This window comes from Rhinopithecus roxellana, chromosome 16 (assembly GCF_007565055.1).
Source record: "Rhinopithecus roxellana isolate Shanxi Qingling chromosome 16, ASM756505v1, whole genome shotgun sequence".
Classification (NCBI taxonomy): domain Eukaryota; kingdom Metazoa; phylum Chordata; class Mammalia; order Primates; family Cercopithecidae; genus Rhinopithecus; species Rhinopithecus roxellana.
Genome location: NC_044564.1, coordinates 94,030,424 through 94,049,619, shown reverse-complemented (window position 1 = coordinate 94,049,619; position 19,196 = coordinate 94,030,424). Strand labels below are relative to the sequence as shown.

Genomic DNA, 19,196 nt, shown 5'->3' with positions numbered 1-19,196 from the left:
AGTGGCTGAATTGCCGTTTTCCTTCTGTTCCCCTGTCGCTGAACATCTAAGCCATTTCCAGATTTCACAATTGTAAACAAGGCTGCAGGGGATATCTGTGAACATGAAGCTGTTCCCTTATTTGGGGGCTTTTCTTAATACAGATTCTGTAAATTGGACCTGCTAGGCGAGAGATACACACTTTTTTTTGTTGTTGTTGCTTATTGGATTTACGTTTTTAAAGAATTAGCATTTGTCAAAAGGGCATTATTCTAAGAGAGAGATTTTTCTCCCATTTTGTAAAGGCTAGTATAGTGTTTCCTTCTCTTCAGTTCGGCTGCATAATTAATAAGTGGTGTCCAGTTCAACTGGGAATGTTTCCTTAAGCCCAAGTGATGATTCTGTCTCCTGGCCATAGACTCAGTGGAAGATGGCATGTTTCGATGGCTGCTAAGCATTTATGTCCCCTTCTCACAGTCATGAGTGTGTGACTTGGATAAACCAGCAAGGAAGGTTGCAGTCAAACAGAAAAGTTCCTGAGTGACTCCGACCTGACTAGATGCTGGAAGAAGATTTGCAGGACACCAAGGCAGGAGCGGGGAGGTACAGTGCCACGGGTGCCAGAAGTTTAAGGAGCACGGAGGTGCAGTGAAGTGGGCACCAGAAGTTTAAGGAGCCGGGAAGTACAGTGCTGTGGGCGCCAGAAGTTTAAGGAGGGCAGAGGTGCAGTGCCGTGGGCGGCCGAGGTTTAAGGAGCACGGAGGTGCAGTGCAGTGGGCGCCAGAAGTTTAAGGAGCTGGGAAGTACAGTGCTGTGGACGCCAGAAGTTTAAGGAGCATGGAGGTGCAGTGCCGTGGGCGCCAGAAGTTCAGGGAGGGCAGAGGTGCAGTGCTGTGGGCGCCAGAAGTTTAAGGAGCGTGGAGGTACAGTGCCGTGGGCGCCAGGAGTTTAAGGAGCGTGGCGGTACAAGTGCCGTGGGTGCCAGGAGTTTAAGGAGTGGGGAAGTGCAGTGCTGTGGATGCCAGTAGCTTTTTGCAGACAGAGTGCTTCCGTGCTGTGCTGCAGCGAGAGTTAGGACATTCCACCAAATTACTTGCCACACTTCTGGCATTAGCAGGAGATAGCTGAAGGTCTGGGAATTAAGTCATCTCATAAACATTCCGATTCATGGTAAAATTACTATTTAATTAGGAAAAGATCTGTAACATTGTGATACTTTTAAATGAAAGTCATTTTGGAGGAATTAAAACTGGGTCATAACATTAGTGTAATGTTTTAAAACAAACATTACTAAGATATACTGAGTATACCCTAATTGATAAATTAAAGACATTAGTTTTGCCTTTGGATACTTAATGTGATGATGCTTTAAACACTGACTCTAGAAACCTACCCCTGGATTGGAATTGTGCTTCCTTCTTTGTTAAACTGAGGTGTGGCAGAGGCTGAACAAATACATGCTTATTTTGGAAAATTTAAAATGTTATGTATTATTAAGTATTATGTTAAAATGTAATACAGAATTTTTGAAAAATCTAAAATCTGCCACCTAAAGGCAACTGCTATTAATATTTAGATATACTTCCTTCTTTCACATATTTGTGTCTTTCCTTGTCTGTAGAAATTTTTAAGTAGAGTTCTGTGATATTGTGAAGTATATATTTGGTCTTCCTGGCAGTATCCTTCATAATGAACCAGTAAACATAAGCAAATGTTTCGCTGAGTTTTTGAGCCAGTCTAGCAAATTAATCCAACTCCAGGAGGCAGGTGAGGGAATCAAATTTTTAGTCGGTTGGTCAGAGGCACGGGTGAAACAATTGGGGGCTTGCGATTGGCATCAGAAGTTGTGGGAGGGGGGCAGTCTTGGGACTGAGCCCTCAACCTGTGAATCTGACACTATCTTCAGGTCCAACCGAATTAGAAGACACCCGGCCGGTGTCTGCTGCAGAACTGTTTGCTTAGTCTGTGGGGAAAAAAACCCTCACATTTGGTCACAGAAGTCTTCTGTGTTGATTGCTGAGTGAGTGTATGGGAGAAACTGAATGTTGTTGTTGTTGTTGTTTTTCTATAAGTTGTGATTATGTTGAATAATCAATTTTGGATCTAAGATTTAGTTTAATATATTTTTATGATATATAGTCTTCATAACAATTTTAATAGCTATGTAATACTGCATCATCATGAATGTTCTACAGTTTTTTATTTAACAATTGGAGTTACTTCAGTTCTTATGGTTACATCCAATGCTGAGGTGAACCTTTTCCTCCATTCTGGCAAATGCTTGTCAGCATCTCTGGTGGTCTCTTTAAATAGAGTTCTAAAAGTTGAATTATTTGGTAACAGACATTGGAAAATAGCTTTTCTAAGGCTAATGATAGAAGTAGCCCCAAAAGGACATACACATTTATACTCATGCTAATAAGATATTCTCTTGAGATCACTTTTCTTATTACTTTTCTCACTAGCATTGTTTTGCTTTAAGTCTTAAATTAGTAAATGATAAATGGATAACATATTCCTTTCAAAAAATTAGTCTCAAAAATATCTGGATTCATTATGAAGGTAGTTTAATCAACTCTCAGGCAATTCAAGCAGACTTGAAAGTGATCTGTTAGTTTCACCATAAGGAAGATTTTAAATTAATATTTGATATTTAGAAGAATAAAAGGCTACATTAGAGTTAGCATTAAAATTGTATGGAATATAATTTTTTCTATGTGACGTAAAATGTCTTCCCGTGGAGGACTGCAGAGAATCGTTATAGAAGTGTGTCTGTGGGCTGTGGGAAATAGCTCAACCTCCCCATGCCTAGGAAAGAATTGCCAGTTGCTCACCATCTTAATACATCCAATACTGTTTGGAATTTCAGGATCCCTGCATAATCCATAAATTATTCAATTTGTTGGGGTTTCAGACTTTAAATTAAAAATGGCTTCCTTCCTGTAGACTTACTAATGGAACACATACAGGAAATTCGAACTTTGAGAAAGCGTTTAGAAGAATCTATTAAAACAAATGATAAGCTACGGAAACAGTTGGAACGGCAAGGATCTGAATTTGATCAAGGTAAGGAAAGACCTTCCCAAAGGGCTGTACGTGTCTATGGGTGCTTCACTGTGACGCATTTGCCTGAGTAAGCATCTGTGTACAAAGCAGGTGCTTGATAAATGTTCATTTCTCTATCTTAGAGCAGTCTGCCAGCCTCTGGTATCCTGAATTGTGACTGGCACCTCATTTGACTTTGGAAGCTGGAGAGAAATAGATAGGAATTTTAAGATAAAACAAAGCAATATATTGTCTTTTCATCTATAACAGATTATTGCATTTTAGCAATCTGGTAAATTTCACATGCCAGGCTAAAGATCACACATATTCCTGCATAAACACAGTTAGCTCCGAATAGAATGATCACCCATGAAAAACTTAAAAATATTTCCCCCCCCACATAGGTAAGACATTCATGTGCTTCAAAATTTAAAACCTCCATTCTTTACCCATTAACCCTGTTTTCCCTTCCCTCTTCTCCACTTTTTTCCTTGTTTTTCTTCTGTATCCTTAACAGTGTTTTTTAAAATGCAAATAGCAGCATGTATTCTTATTCTTCTCTTCACCCCAGAGGTAACATACTCTATATCCATGATTCTGTCCATTTGTCATGGAGCAGTAAATCTTGAACATCTTTCCTTACTGCTCTAGAGAGAGTTCATCATTCCGTAAAGCTTGCGTCTTGAAAGCCGCTTGGCACACTCAGAAAAGCCCAAGTTTGTCTGGTTGAACTGGCCAGAGTGTGGACCCTGCTGTCCCATTTATTAGCTTTGTGACTTTGAGCAATTCACTCATCTCTCCCAGTCTTAATTGTTTCATAAAACAGGGTCATTGTGAGATTAAATGGGGCAATGTTATGAGTAGGGCCTTGCTCAGTGCCTCACTCAGTAAACGGTTGCCGTTGTCATCATTATCAATTTTATTTTACTATTTTATTCTGTATAACATTGCAAAGCTCAGCAATGGGTAGGGACCCTAATGTCATTCCCATTTTTAGAGGTGGTAGAATTGACTTCTGGAAAGATAGTGCTCCATGGCAGCAGCACGCCTGAGTCCTCGGACCCTTGTCCAGGTCTCATTCCTCTCTAGCCATCATAGCTACCAGCCGGGAGGGACATCTTTCCAAAGTACCATGCATGCTGCAGCTTTCAAGGGAAACCGAATGGCTCCATCTCGCCCTCTCCGGCCCTCCTCCCTCCCTCTCGCTCGCTGCGCCCACTTCCTGCATCCACCCCCCTCACCCTCAGGGAAATTGATTGATCTGAGTTATTAGTTGTATCAAACACAGGAAAGAAATACACGCCTGGGCCCTTCACATTCACTCTTGGTAATGCCTGAATTAGATTCATTCTGTTTTACATTTTCCCTGGCAAATCCAATTATAGAATTATTTGGGGGCTCAAATGGCCACCAGCTACAATGGAGCAGGCAATTGCTCTGGAGAGTAATTCACTCTGACGGAAAGGTTTACAAAAGCATTCATAAAGTATTTACATTGGTGGAAAGACGTGCTGTTCTCACCATGTTGTCACAGCGTCTGAAAAGACAAAGGAATAAAAGTGGCTCCGCCTCCCCCTGCTGTGAAATGTTCACCTTGGGGAGCAGGCCTGAGAAAGGTATGGCTTCTTACGATATTGAGGTGGAATATTGTTAAAAACCGGACTCTCATGTGTTAGAGCTTCCAGCTTGTCCCCAGTTGTACAGGCCTGTAGTGATGACCCTCAGAGGAAAGACTGACCTAGCATCAGAAGTGGGCCTCCCTAGCTCAGGTTTAGGCCGGTCAGGAACTGTTCTTTGGCCTAATTATTTCTTTGCAAAGAAATACTGCCTGCAAAGCTACCACCTTAGCTTTGGTGGTGGTAGACTTCTTTTTTTTTTTTTTTTTTTTTTGTTGAGACGGAGTCTCACTCTGTCGCCCAGGCTGGAGTGCAGTGGCCGGATCTCAGCTCACTGCAAGCTCCGCCTCCCGGGTTTACGCCATTCTCCTGCCTCAGCCTCCCGAGTAGCTGGGACTACAGGCGCCCGCCACCTCGCCCGGTTAGTTTTTTGTACTTTTAGTAGAGACGGGGTTTCACCGTGTTAGCCAGGATGGTCTCGATCTCCTGACCTCGTGATCCGCCCGTCTCGGCCTCCCAAAGTGCTGGGATTACAGGCTTGAGCCACCGCGCCCGGCCGGTGGTAGACTTCTGTAGAATTTTTCCTGCTTGTTCACAGTACTTTTTGGTGCTATTTTGGCTCCAGTCTATCATTAATTGTTTTAGTAATACAAATGGTAATAGCAGTAACAATAACATCAATCATTTTTATTGAGTTAATGGAGACTTAGGGAAGTGTTGCGATTTGCCTGAGGTCATGCGGCTATTAAGAAGCCAGAACCATGGTGCAAACCCAGGTGTCTCTGAAAAGATACCAGAGTTCACAGGGGAGAGTGGAGGAAGATGGTGGGGAGAGACACAGTGAGTAAAACAATTAGATAACATTGTGGTAGGTGAATCATTAACATGAGAAAAAGGTAGTGCTGTAGAGTGGAAGGGCTGTCAGCTCCTTGGAGAACTGATGCCGTACCTTCCCTACAAGGAGTTTGAATAGGATAGGTACTCAGTTGTGTGCCAGGATGCTTTCAGCTGCAGACAACAGAATGGGAGTAGCAACTGATGGTAACAACAGGGATTTGTGTTTTCTCACGTAACAAGAAACCCAGAGGCAGGTAGTTCCAAGGTAGGTTTATGGCTCAGTGACAGCAGTTTGGGTTAGTATCTGTGACGACTGCAGTAGTTACAAGCATCCCAGTCGCTCAGACAGTGTCCAAAGCATGGGAAAGAAGAAGGTGGGACTTCCTCTTGTCCTCTTTTCATCCTGGTGAAAAATCTTTCCCAGAAGCCCCCAGCAGACTTCCTGTCAGGCCCCATTGGCCAGAGGTGGCACGTGACCATGTCCTCACTGCAGGGTGGCTAGGAAAGCAGGAATCTGGCATTTTGGCTCTCTGGTGTAGTAAGTGGACTCAGTGAGTGTGGAGGACAGGGAGGGAAGCATCTGCCTGCCACATAGAGAAGGCACCTTGCACACAGTAGGCATGCTCCTGAGGGTGGCCATGAATGTGAATGTTATCTATGAAATAGGGGTATCTAGACTGGGAAATTGGCCCTTGTGTTTTGTTGTGCAATTGTCTTTTGCCATGGTGGGCCATCAGATGTTTTTGAGTAGAGAGTAACTTAAATGGACTTTGTTTAGGATAATAACCCCACTGGCAGAATAGCAGGGCGGCAAGGTTAGAGAGCAAGGTGATGAGGCCTGAACTTTAGGACTGAAAAGAGTAGGCCAGTGTCGGAAGCATTTTGGAGGAAGCAGCAGCATCATGATTGCTTGATTGGGCAGTGGAAGAGAGAGGGGTTAGGATGGCTTCCAGCTTTCTAGCTTAGGTTAGGGATATGGCGATACCATCTCCTGAGGCAGGAAACAGGTGAGAGAGAGCAGGTTTGGAAGGATGAGGAGTTCGGCTTTGGCTCTGTGGACTGAGTGACAGAGCTGCCTCAGTGGTGAGGCCCGGCAGGCAGCTGGATATGAATTTTGACCTCAGGAAAGATATCTGTGAAGGTGAAGACTCTCACTCACTCACCCTACTCCTGGCCCAGGTCTTCTGCTTTGTTCTACCTTAGGTAAGATGTGGGGGAGCCCCTCCTGCCCCCTCTTTCAGGCTTACTCTCAGTTCTCTTTGGCCTCTGGTAATTCCTTACATAGTTAACAGGAGGGATTTTCATTGTATGTTGTGCTAACTCTTTGTTTAAAACTGTTTTCTAGAAAGTTCCATCTATACTGATCTGGAGACTGTTTATAAATCAGTCTTTATGTGTGTTTTTATAGGTTCTACAAACACTTTTGCTTCTGGTTCAGAGCTTCATAGTTCTCTAACATCAGAAATTCATTTCTTGAGGAAGCAGAACCAGGCCCTCAATGCAGTGCTCATTAAAGCATCCAGAGGTAAGAATTAAAGGAGTCACTGGAAGCCTGGAACGCCAAAGCCTTCTGTGTCATGGAAAGAATGCAGGCATTGAAGTCTGACCAACCTAAGCATGAATCCCGTGGCTCTGTGATGGCTTTACACCATTTAATTGTCACAGCAGCCCTGTGAGGTGTTTCTGTTTTATAGCTGAGAATACTGGAATCAGAGAGGTTCAGGAATACCTCATAGGGCTGTTGTGACAACTGAACGGTGTAAAGCTCTCAGCACAGTGTCTCTAGTAGGGACTCAGTAAATGTTATTTTATTTGCTTGTCACTCGTCCCCCCTCTAGCCATGTGTCTCTCATCCTAGTTCACAGTGGAAGAAAGAAGGGCTGGAAATATAATACTGCCAAAATCTCAACTAGTGATTTCCTGCTATCAGCAAAGTTTATCCTGTACTTCTTATAAAGATCCCTTCTCTTAATTCCTTCTATTTGAGCTTGGCTCCCAAAGAGCTTTCACTTACATTATCTTTCACTACCAAAAACAATTCTGGGAGAGGTATCATTAGCCCTATTTGACAGGTGAGAAACTGAGGCCTAGGGAATTGCCCAGCCTGTGGTCACAGAGCTAGAAGGTGGTAGAGCTAGACCTTGGGCCAGCTTATCCCACTTTTCCTAAAAGGATATTGATGCTCCTTTTGGCTTAAGAGATGAAATTGGGGCCTCTGTCAGTCATTCATTCACTTAGCAAACATTTCCTATCTCCTGTTCTACTTCAGAGCTATGTAGACTCTGATACAGAAATGGATGAGATTTCATCCCTTCCCTCGGGGGCTCATAGTCTGATGGGAGAGGCAGCCAGACAATCTTGGCAGGCCAGCGTGAACCTCAGCCTCGATAAAGTCAGGCTCTGGGAACTGCAGGACCCTGGAGAAGGCATCCTGACTCGGGAAAAGCTTGCCTTCAAGAACAGAGGATGAGGAGGACTTAGTGAAGGTGCTGAAGATTGAGAGGAGCCAGGGCCTTTTAAATGGAAGAAAGAGAGCAGACAGAGGCCCAGGGGTTAGCGATGAGGAGTCTAGGCCGTTCAGGAAGAGTAGGCAGCATGATGTGTCTGGCCCTTCAGGGAGGAGGTGAATGCTTGCTTAGAAATTATCTTGTTGTGGTTAAGAATGGAGTCAGAAAACCTGAGTCTGAATTCTGGCTCTGCCACCTACAGTAGGCCATGTGACCTTAGGGAAGTTTCTTATCTGGAAAATGGAGAATAATAGTGCCTGCCTCAGAAGTCGGCCCTGGAGATTAAATAGGGCGATGCATGCGAAGGCCCTAATGTCACATCCGCACAGGTAGTGCTGGTGCAGGTCAGCTGTTACCACCACTAGCACTGCTGGCAACTCATCTTTATGGAGCTTCCAGCCCCCAGAGTGCTCCTGACTCCCTGTGGTAAACCCTTTATAGATGGGAGCTCAGTGAATCCACACAATAACACATGTAAGGAAACAGGCGTAGAGAAGTGAAGAGCCACACTCAAGCTTATGAAGTCAGTAAATGGAGAACCTGCTCTTGAATGTGGCCTCTCTGCCTCCAGCCCCCTGCTTTTGACCACTGTGTCTCTTGTGCCTCTGGGTATATTTTATTCCTCAGGAGAGGTGCTGCCCTCAGCCTGAGGAGTGAATGGGCCTCAAGGTGCCATCTGCACAGCCCTGCTGGCCTTCCGGTGTTAGGCTGGTAGAAGGCCTGCGGCCAGGCCAGCACCCATTCTCAGAGTTCTGGGTCCTGCATTTTCCTCTATACTTTCTACCCGCTGTTTGCTCTGTGAAGGCAAAGTAACTAGGTTTGCATGGCCTGTTCCTTAATAGAAAATTAAACAGGCCCATTTTATCCCAGTGACGTTTAATCTGCAGCCTTGATGTTGACAAATTTATCTGCCCAAAGTGTGTTAGATAATTGGAATGCCAAAATCATAAATGCCAGATCGAATCTCATTCTTTTTTGTATTCTTGAAGTGCTGTATTTATATAATAAGGTTGGAAAAAACAAATGGTGGCCCTTCTCAGTGGCGCCTTTTTGTGTTTGCAGATAAACAGAAGGAGAATGACAAATTACGAGAGTCCCTCTCCAGGAAGACCGCGAGCCTGGAGCACCTTCAGCGGGAGTATGCCAGTGTGAAGGAAGAAAATGAAAGGCTGCAGAAGGAAGGCAGCGAGAAGGAGAGACACAACCAGCAGCTGATCCAGGAGGTCCGCCACAGTGGCCAGGAGCTGAGCAGGTAGTAGCTGTGCTTCCCCAGTGACCTGCTGGCTGTACCACACATCCCGGCACTGGGCTGCAGTCGTGGAATCAGCATGCAGGCCTCTGCCGTAGTGCACAGTGGCAGGCAGTAGACACAAACACATCATACGTCTGGTGGGGCTGCAATATATGGAGAAAGATCCTGTAAGGAGGAGAGGGCTTGGCAGTGGGTTGCTGTTTTCTGTCGAGGGTGAATCAGGAAAGGCCTTTGTGAAAAGATGCCGTTTGCTCAGAGAGCTGAATGCAGTGAGGAGAGGAGTGCTGCAGCTGCCTGGGAAAGATCATTTCAGGCAGAACAGGCGCAGGCCCTGAGGCAGAGTGGCTTAGGCCTGTGCCTGGCAGAGCAGGGCAGTGTGTTGGGAGAGGGAGCTAGCAGGATGCCAAATCACATCGGGCTGCAGAGTCAGTGTGAGGACTTTGGGTTTACTCTGAGTGGCGTGGGAAGCCACTGGGAGATTCTGAGCAGAGGAGTGACATGGATCTGCCGTCGATTTTGAAAGGATCCCACCAATGGTCCTTTTGCCGTTTCCCTCTGAGTCTGTCTGGTTCCACATTTCAGTTGTTCCTGTTGGCACACGTGAATGCCCCACTCTTTCAGTTACCGTCATCACCAAGGGTGGTGCAGTGAGGTAGCAAGATCTTCGTCTTTGCCGCCAAATAGTCCTGGGTCTAAGTCTGGCTCCCCTCCCGAGCTGTGCATCCCTGGGTAGGAAACAGCCCTTTTGAGTTTCGTTTCCTCATATCTCTGAACTGAGGATTAGAGAGCACCGACCGTTTAGGGTATCTGTGAAGATTACATGAGATCACGTATGTAAGGGGCTGGACACGGGGAGCGCTTGGAAATTGCAGCTGTGACTGGAATTCTTAACCAGGCTTGTCACTTCTTGGTCCACACTCTTGTGACTGAGGGTGGAATTGGCCTGCTCTGTGGGGTCCGAATAAGTTACCCTATGGTAAAATTAACCTGTCCTTCTCGTGCCTGTGGGGCCTTCTTAGGGTGCAGGAGGAGGTGAAGTTGAGGCAGCAGCTGCTCTCACAGAATGACAAGCTCTTGCAGTCCCTCCGAGTGGAGCTGAAGGCGTATGAGAAGCTGGATGAAGAGCACAGGAGACTGAGAGGTACCGGGGGGGCTCTGGTCCGAGGCCCTTCTCACGTTGAGGCTACTGTGCTTTGGGCTGTAAACCCACCCGACCGCCGGCTGTAGGCACAGGAGGGTAGAGCTCAGCCCTCTCCTCTCTGGCCTCGTGGGTAGAATGGATGGGTGTTGAAGTTAGCGCTTTGACCCACTCTTCTTTTGAAGGAACAGCAGGAAACATAGAAGGACTGAGGCTCAGCACCCAGGCCAGCCGTGGTCTGGGTTCCCACTCCCCTGTTCCCAGCTATTTGACCCTCAGCAGGCCACTTCACCCTTTTGAGCCCATACATGCCTCTGTAAAACATGTCTCTCAGCACCTGTTGTGTGGAGAATTGTGTTGAAAATTGAATGAGACCATTTATTAAAAGCATCCTAGCATGATACCTGACACATAGTAGGCACTCAGGAAATGACTTTTATTATCGTCCTGCTAGTGTGTGTTACTTTTTGCCCATTAATTCAGCAAACATTTATGGACACCTCTCATGTGCTGGGGATTGCTCTGGGGATGGTTGTTGGCCTCAGTGCTCTCTGCTAATGTTTCAGAATCAATTTTGAGGTGTGGTGAGGTGTTTGTTTGTTTGTTTGTTTTAACTAATTTTCCAGATGGTTTCTCTCTATTGAAAGTTGATCTAGAAAGGGGTCATCTCACAGCTTTTATTTTCTTCTCAACTTGCTTTTCTTATTCTTGCTGTTGTGTCTTTTTAATATACTGTGGCTCTTAAAATCATCCCCTTTCATTCTATAATTCTAGCCCAAATAGATTTTATTACTACTAGACATAATTTCGGGGTTTGGTGTGCAATTTGCTAGGCTTTTATGGCCAGAAGCGAAAATTAATTTCCAGCTCTTATTTAGCCTGTGGAATAGCAGCAATTAAGTCTGCCAATATTTTTGTTTCTAAAGTCAAGTTGTTATTTTAAACTGTACCTAGTTCTTAGGAAGAGGGAGGGCGATGGTGGTGGCGGGTGTAAAACGCGATTGAGTTCCTTCAATGGCTGACCCTTTGGTTGTGGAAGACGTCAGGGCTTCTCTTTGCACATGTCCGCAGAGGCGTCGGGAGAAGGCTGGAAGGGGCAGGATCCTTTCAGGGACCTGCACAGCCTCCTGATGGAGATCCAGGCTCTGCGGTTGCAACTAGAAAGGAGCATTGAAACCAGCAGCACTCTGCAGAGCAGCCTCGAGGAACAGCTGGCAAGGGGGGCAGAGAAGGCACAGGAAGGAGCCCTCACTCTGGCCATCCAAGCCCTGTCCATCCCTGAAGTGCCCCTTCAGCCTGACAAACACGGTACTGCCCCTGCCTCTCCCCACTTGCTGAGAATGCAGCTCTGAGCATCTGTGTGTGACATGTGAACTTCTGAATGATGCCTTTGCCCCACAGAGGTGTCTTTCTGTTGATAGCTGACACGCTGTACCCTGGGAGCCAGGGGACCTGACTGCTAATTAATTAGACGTCACCTTTGGCAAAATGGCGTAATCTCCATCTGAGGCATCTTGATTCTCAGGGAAGTGGAATTTGGACTTCCAGACACCCTCAGTGCCTCTGGCCTTGCTCCCTCCTATCCATTTAGTCCTGCCTACATCACTTCCATGCTGAAATTTCTTTTAGTTTCTCTTACTGCCTTTAGAAGGGAACCTAAACATCTTAATCTGGCTTTCAGTGTCTTTCAGGATCTGAAAATCATCCTGATAGGTTTAAAAAGTGGATCTGTTTTGCATTTGCTTGCAGGTTAATTGCCTAGCCCTGGAGAGGCTGTTGGGGGGTACCAGAAAGAGGAGCAGACACCTCTGCCACCTGCCCACCACAGGGTGTGGAGCAAACCAGTAAATGGTTAGACTCCAAGCAGTCAGGCAGCCTGTCCTCTTTGCTCTAGAGATGAAAAACAAAGGCCCAGAGAGTGGATGGGGCTTGCCCAAAGTGGTATAGCAATTAGGCAGCAGAGCTGGAACTAGAAACCATTTCCAGCTTTGACTCTAGGGCTGTTCCTAAACCCAGTGGACCCTCTGGAGCCTTGGGTATCCTGGGATTATCATCCTGACACCCATGGGGTACATGTGTGTATCCAGTGGGATGAGGAATGCCAGCATGCTTTAAAAGCAAGTATTGTACTAAAGTTTGCACTTACTTTTACTTGGATACCTCTAGTTAAAAAAATAAAAATAAATCTCTTAAGGAGTACCTAGTCAGTCTGCCTTAGAACTCGTAGTGATTAGTTCATTGATTTCTCATTGACAAGGATCTTAAAATTTAACCAAAAAGATGATGTAATAATATGAAAAAAGTGAACAGAGAAAAAAAGTTTATGATTCTATACATTGATCGTTTTTTAAAATTTGCATATTTCTTTTCATTTATTAAATATCGGCATGAATTTATATTTTTCAAATTGGTTGTTGTGTCATTCTGTGTCCTTTCTTTGTTTTTGTCCAATATTACATCATACATGTTCCCTCTGCTTTCACATGGGCTTCGTAATGATTGTTTGCAGGCTATTCTTAGTCACCAATCCATGACCCCGTTGATTATTAAAGTGGTCTCTGATTTAGAGCCATAATAGACATCAATGTTAATATACTTTTTGCTGTTAAACAATATTCTTAGGAGAAAACCCGACCAGGGGAATCTCAGAAGTTTAGAAAGGTGCCATATTTCCACCTTCTAAATGGTCTGTCCATCAGAAGTGTACAAAGGTAGTGGTTTTTGCATGACCTCATCAGCATCGGGCATTAATATTTTTAACAGTGGGTCTGCACCTGACCCTTTTTAAGGCTTTGAGGGACTTGTAGGGGTGGGCTAGGGGAGATTGAAGCAGGGAGAAGAGTTCTGTGCTTGGGGTGCCCAGGATGGAGAGTTGGGTAGCCGAAGCAAGGAGGCCATCAAACAGCCTTTACCTGCCTTTGAAATTTGCCAAAAGCAGCCCTCAGCATGCGTGGCAAGAGGCATCCAGGAGAGCATTCAGAATTCACAGTGCTGCCTCAGCAGAAAAGTTTTCTAATTTCCTTGAGTCAAGATCAGAATTATAGGCAGCAGCATTTCTTCCTTTGTAAAAGACTTCTCAGGTCTGTATTTAAGTGCATCTGTTTTTAGAATTATGTTCTAAAGGCTGATATCTTTCGCTGAGAGTGATTCCTCTCGGGGCCAGCTCTGTGGAGCTGACCTCCTGGCTCTTTGGCCTTAGGAACTGTAGCACACCCTTAGGTGGTGCTGGAGTGCGGCAGCCCACCGCCCAGTGGTGCAGGAGCTCGGATGGAGGGATCCTAAGCCCTGGGCTTGCTTGCTCTCTGCCACTGACATGCTGGGTTCTGCTGGACAGATCATTTTCTATCTCTGCCACTTGGTTTCCTCGTCCATGAAATCTGAATTACAATGTGTTCTGCCCACTGAGCTATTGAGTCCAATAGCTTTTCATATGTGAAAGTGCTTTCCAAATTATTACGTGTTGCACAGGTCGTCTGTACAATATCTATTGATTTTGCCTCCTTACAGTGTTGCAAATACATCACCCCCCAGATCCTATTGTGGGTTACTCTCATCTCTGGCTTAGATTAGTGTGGCAGCCTCCAGACAGAAAAAAACTCCTCCAGTACAAAATACAGACCTCAGCTTGACATTGCCTTGCCCAAAGCCCTTGAGTGGGCCCCTCAGTCCTCTTGGTTCTGGCCTTGCATCCTACTTTGTCCTTCCCTGCCCCCTGGGCCTTGGGTCTATGAACTGCTTATTTCTCCCTGAGCGATGATTCCACTCTTTGTCCCACTGTCTGCCTCTCACCTGCCCATTGTGCTGCCTGGCATTTCTTTCCCTCCTTCTTACCACAGGTCAGTCACAGTCAGTCTTAAAATGGTGAAACCCCGTCTCTACTAAAAATACAAAAACTAGCCGGGCGAGGTGGCGGGCGCCTGTAGTCCCAGCTACTTGGGAGGCTGAGGCAGGAGAATGGCGTGAACCCGGGAGGTGGAGCTTGCAGTGAGCCAAGATTGTGCCACTGCACTCCAGCCTGGGTGACAGAGCAAGACTCCATCAAAAAACAAAACAAAACAAAACAAAAGAAAACAAAAACCACGTAAGGTTTTAAAACAGGTGTTAGCCTTTGGGAAGCCAAGTTGGGGATAGTGCCCTCACCTGAGCCTCAACAGCCTGTGTTTTCAGTCACACTAAAATAAAATTGCTTGTTTACTCTTCTGCTGGGAGTTTTTCTAGGGAATGGACTGGGGCTGGTCACTCTGTCTCCCTGATGTCCCACACAGGTGGGCCTGGCAGGACAGAGGCCCAGTGAAGATTTGAAGGAATGCTTGTGTGTGTGTATGAATTAGTGAATGTGAGGGGCTTGACTGTATTCTCATTCAGTTCTCTCTTGAATGCTGACAGCAGTGAAACTAACAGTTCTCGTGTTTTGCATTTTGTAGATGGTGACAAATATCCCATGGAAAGTGATAATTCATTTGATCTGTTTGATTCCTCCCAGGCAGTGACACCAAAATCAGGTACAAAGCTGAAGTCTGGGTAACTGTGGCAGCATTGGATATGACAGTAAGACTTTTTAAATTGCAGAAAAGGGGGTCCCTGGTCCCAACTCAGGAGGGTATTTGGCAAGGATTTGGGATTTCAAGTTCTCAGCATCTCCAGCTGGTGATATCCTCCTTCAAGCCAGTTAGTCTACTGCTAGGTGTTACCAAGCTTAAAACATCATTGGGTCCCTGTTGCCTTAGATTAAAATTGTGACCACCTTTGTGAGGCTTTCAAGGCCGCCCAGGATCCAGCTCCAGTGGGCCCGTCCAGCCTTATCCCTTACCCTGGTGTAGCCACACAGGGGTCACCATCCTGCAGACAGGCCCACACTTTCCTCTCACTGTGACTTTTAGATCCCCTTTGTTCCACTCTTTGCCAGTAAAAGTCCCATTTCCTCAAGACTCATCATGAATGCACATTTCTCTGTGACATGGCTTTGCTGCTGTCCCTGGTCAGAATGACTCATCATTAGTGTAATTCTTGCTTCTTGCTCAGTCCAGCTCAAATGCTGCTCCTTCTCAGAAGCCTTCCCTGTTCTCTCCCTCCCTGCACAGATAATTGTTTTTCCTGGCTCTGGCCCTTCATCACTCTGCGGTTGCACCTTCCACAGTGTCTGTATTCTGATCAGACTGTGGGCTACTGGAATGCAGGCACCAGCTTGAGTTATCCTTGTGAATCTGGGGTCTTCTGCCGAGTGGGTGGTTGATAAGTGTTGGTTGAGTTGACTTGAGCCTATCCTACAAGAAGACTCGTAAGCCCAGTGTAGGGTAATATATAGAGGTCCAGGAGCCATGCCTCTTTCCCCACTGGGCTTGTGTTGGGTGGCATTTGGGCACGAGGGCCTCTCCTGGCTCTCCTAGCTAGCTTCAACATCATAAGCGCCTTGAGCGCAGAGTGTTACCTGAAACAGATTTTACATCCTACCTCTCATTTTACAGTTTCAGAGACTCCTCCACTCTCTGGGAATGACACGGACTCCCTTTCCTGTGACAGTGGCAGCTCGGCAACTAGCACTCCGTGTGTGTCCCGCCTGGTCGCTGGCCACCGCCTGTGGGCCAGCAAGAATGGCCGCCACGTTCTGGGCCTGATTGAGGACTATGAGGCCCTGCTCAAACAGATCGGCCAGGGACAGAGGCTCCTTGCCGAAATGGACATTCAAACCCAAGAGGCTCCCAGCTCCACAAGTCAAGAGCTGGGAGCAAAGGTAACCTGACCACAGAGCTGGAAGGCACAAGCTGCTCCCTGGGAGTGTCCGTGGAAGGGGTAGGGGAGTCAGAGGGCGCAGTTTTCCTCAGTAAGCCCCTGAGAAGAGGGACTAGGAATTGTGGCCCCAGAGAGCTCAGAGGTCAGGTCCAGTGTGGGGGACTGTTGGTGGTGGCTGTGTTTGGTGGGGTTCATGCCCTGTATTCCTGCAGTTACTTCATGGGCTCTGCTGTCTTGCTCCCATGACGGCCTCTGTACATCTGGTCTCTCATCCATTCTTCTCTCCATCTGCACCCTGGTGTGTCTGTCCACTCATCTGCCCATCCACCTGGCTGTCACCCATTATGAAGTGGAATTACTAGTTTAAAGGTTGTGAACTTTTTAGGGCTCTTGATGATAACTGTTGCTGCATTACTTTCCAAAACAGTTGTGTCTCTGTTCATGAACGTTTGTCTCACTACATTTTTGTCTTTGTTGAGGTTTTGTTGTTGTTGTTGTGTTTTTTTATTTTGAGACAGGATCTAGCTCTGTCACCCAGGCTGGAGTGCAGTGGCGTGATCATGGCTAACTGTAGCCTCAACCCCACCTCCTAGGCTCAAGCAATCCTCCTGTCTCAGCCTCGCAAGTAGCTATGACCACAGGCATGTGCCATCACACCTGGCTGTTTTTTTTATTTTTATTTTTTAGAGACAGGGTCTCACTATGTTGCCCAGGCTGGCCTTGATCTCCTGGGCTCAAACGATCCTCCCACCTTGGCCTCCTAAAGGGTTGGGATTACGGGTGTCAGCTATCATGCCTGAGTATGTCAGCATATATATGTATTTTTTTTTTTTTTTTTTTTTTTAAGATGGAATCTCATTCTGTTGCTCAGGCTAGAGTTCAGTGGTGTGATCTTGGCTCACTGCAGCCTCCTCCTCTTGGATTCAAGTGATTCTCCTCCCTCAGCCTCTTTAGTAGCTGGGATTACAGGCACCTGCCACCATGCCCGGCTAATTGTTGTATTTTTAGTACAGACTGGGTTTCACCATGCTGGCCAGGCTGGTCTTGAACTCCTGACTTCAGGTGATCCAACTGCCTTGGCCTCCTAAAGTGCTGGGATAAAGGTGTGAGCCACTGTGCCCAGCCCAGGTATTTTTATTTATAATGACTTTTTTGTACTTTATTATCTAAAAAGGGTGTGTCTTTTTTCTCTTTTTTTTTTTTTTTTTGAGACAGGGTCTCACTGTGTTGTCCAGGCTGGGGTATGTGGCATGATTGTGGCACACTGCAGCCTTGACCTCCTAAGCTTAAACAATCCTCCCATCCCAGCTTCCTGAGTAGCCGGGACTACAGGTGTACACTGCCACACCTAGCTAATTTTTTATTTTTTGTAGAGATAGGGGTCTATGTTGCCTAAGGTGGTCTCGAATTTCTGGGCTTAAGCAATCCTTCCACGTTGGCCTCCCAAAGTGTTAGGATTATAGGCATGAACCACTGTGCCTGACCTCATTCTATTTTTGTATTTATTTTATTACTTATAAAAACAAGTGCTTTTTTCATTTCTTCTTCTTTTTTTGTATTTCCCCTTTTCTGAGTCACATACATAATTTTCTTAAGCCCTTGATACCCCCCAATTTGAGTTTGCTCTGACAGTAGTATAAGGCCCTGATACCATATTCACTACAGCAGGGCCATTTCACAGGGACCAGTAAAGACAAAACCATGTATTGCTTGCTGTTGGTGTCATTTTCTCTGGGCGGGTCTCTGTGGGCCGCCAAACAGTGAGAATGGCCCTCCCACAGACCCTGTACTTGGAGTAGTAACTGTAGTTAATGCTGGTGGTTATTAACCATGGTGGTTATTAATCATGGTTATTGATCGGGCTAAAATCACCCCTGAAATTCTCTCATAATCTACAATTCACCAGTCTTTAAGAACAATAAATTGGTGTTATGTGTACCAGGCTTTCGCTCAGCATGTGAAACAGAAGCCCTACAGTCTGGAGATTTATGCTGCACGTTAAGGCTTGCTTGTCCAAAATCTTTTTCAAGACTGCACATAACAGCCGTCATATCCCCCCTGTGTAGGGTCCACCCCCAGCACCACTGAGCAAGTTTGTGAGCAGTGTGAGCACAGCCAAGCTGACCCTGGAAGAGGCCTACGGGCGGCTGAAGCTTCTTTGGAGAGTCTCAGTCCCCGAAGATGGCCAGTGCCCCCTTCACTGTGAGCAGGTAGGTGGTGACACATGATTCAGAGGCTCAGTGATGCCACTGGGGCCTGTGTCTCAGTTTCCTCCATACCAAGCAGGGGCCCACAGCAGATGTGCCCACCATTTGGGTATGTATCAGGGAGGAGATGGCCCTGTTTGCTATGGCTTCACCGTGTTCTTACTTGATCCGTCCCACACTCCTGTAGCCCGGCTCTGAGCATATCTTTGTTGAGTAGAATCCTGTCTGCATTCTACACGTGAGGAAACCAGGACTCAGGGAGCTGAGGCACTTAGTCAAGGTTAGAGCTTGTTTGAAAGCATAAATATTGGAACCCAGTGTTTATTCTTTTATTTTATAGGCTTTAAGTCCCGGTTTGTCCTCATGGACTAGCCCATTCTTTTCTACTCATCATCCCTTTTAGTTTAGGTGCCTTTCTCTGGCTCTTCTGATTCCTGTCGACAGCTTTCATCATCATATTTGAGTGGACCTTGTTCAAAATCTGTTTTAACTACTTAGGAATGACAGGCTCCAAACCAGGAGTCAGGCAGAGTAGAAGCCGTCCTCTGATTTCTGTGTGTGGGATACATGTGGTGTCATGACAAGGTGAATGCCCACTCTGGCTACTCAGAGACACCTCCCTGGAAGAAGGGACATGCAGGTTAAGGAAGAGTTAGAACTCTCTGCTTGGTGGCGTGATAGATATTTCCACCTTTGTTTATCTGACCTATCCGTTCTTGCCAAAGGCCAGCAGGAAGGCAAAAGGGAAATTGACATTTCTTTTTGTCCTTATCTCATTTAGTTAAACCCCTTTTGACAGCTCTCAGGTCTCTCAAACATGACCAGGAAGTAGCTGGGGGGCAGCTCTCTCTGCTCTGAAGGTTCTAATGAGCCTGTCCTAAGATT

The 19,196-nt window shown here is 46.1% G+C and overlaps 1 protein-coding gene across 3 annotated transcripts in view; it reads left to right on the top strand.

The window, feature by feature from the left end:
• The window catches only part of CDK5RAP2 (CDK5 regulatory subunit associated protein 2), a 204,784-nt gene that overhangs the window by 174,289 nt on the left and 11,299 nt on the right, over window positions 1-19,196 (top strand). For all 3 annotated transcript variants that reach the window (XM_030919432.1, XM_030919433.1, XM_030919431.1), the window contains 8 exons: window positions 2,926-3,045; window positions 6,886-7,002; window positions 9,047-9,236; window positions 10,256-10,377; window positions 11,446-11,682; window positions 14,799-14,876; window positions 15,840-16,105; window positions 18,171-18,314. In XM_030919432.1, the coding sequence (XP_030775292.1) occupies window positions 2,926-3,045; window positions 6,886-7,002; window positions 9,047-9,236; window positions 10,256-10,377; window positions 11,446-11,682; window positions 14,799-14,876; window positions 15,840-16,105; window positions 18,171-18,314 (1,274 nt within the window). The remainder of the gene's footprint in view (window positions 1-2,925; window positions 3,046-6,885; window positions 7,003-9,046; window positions 9,237-10,255; window positions 10,378-11,445; window positions 11,683-14,798; window positions 14,877-15,839; window positions 16,106-18,170; window positions 18,315-19,196) is intronic.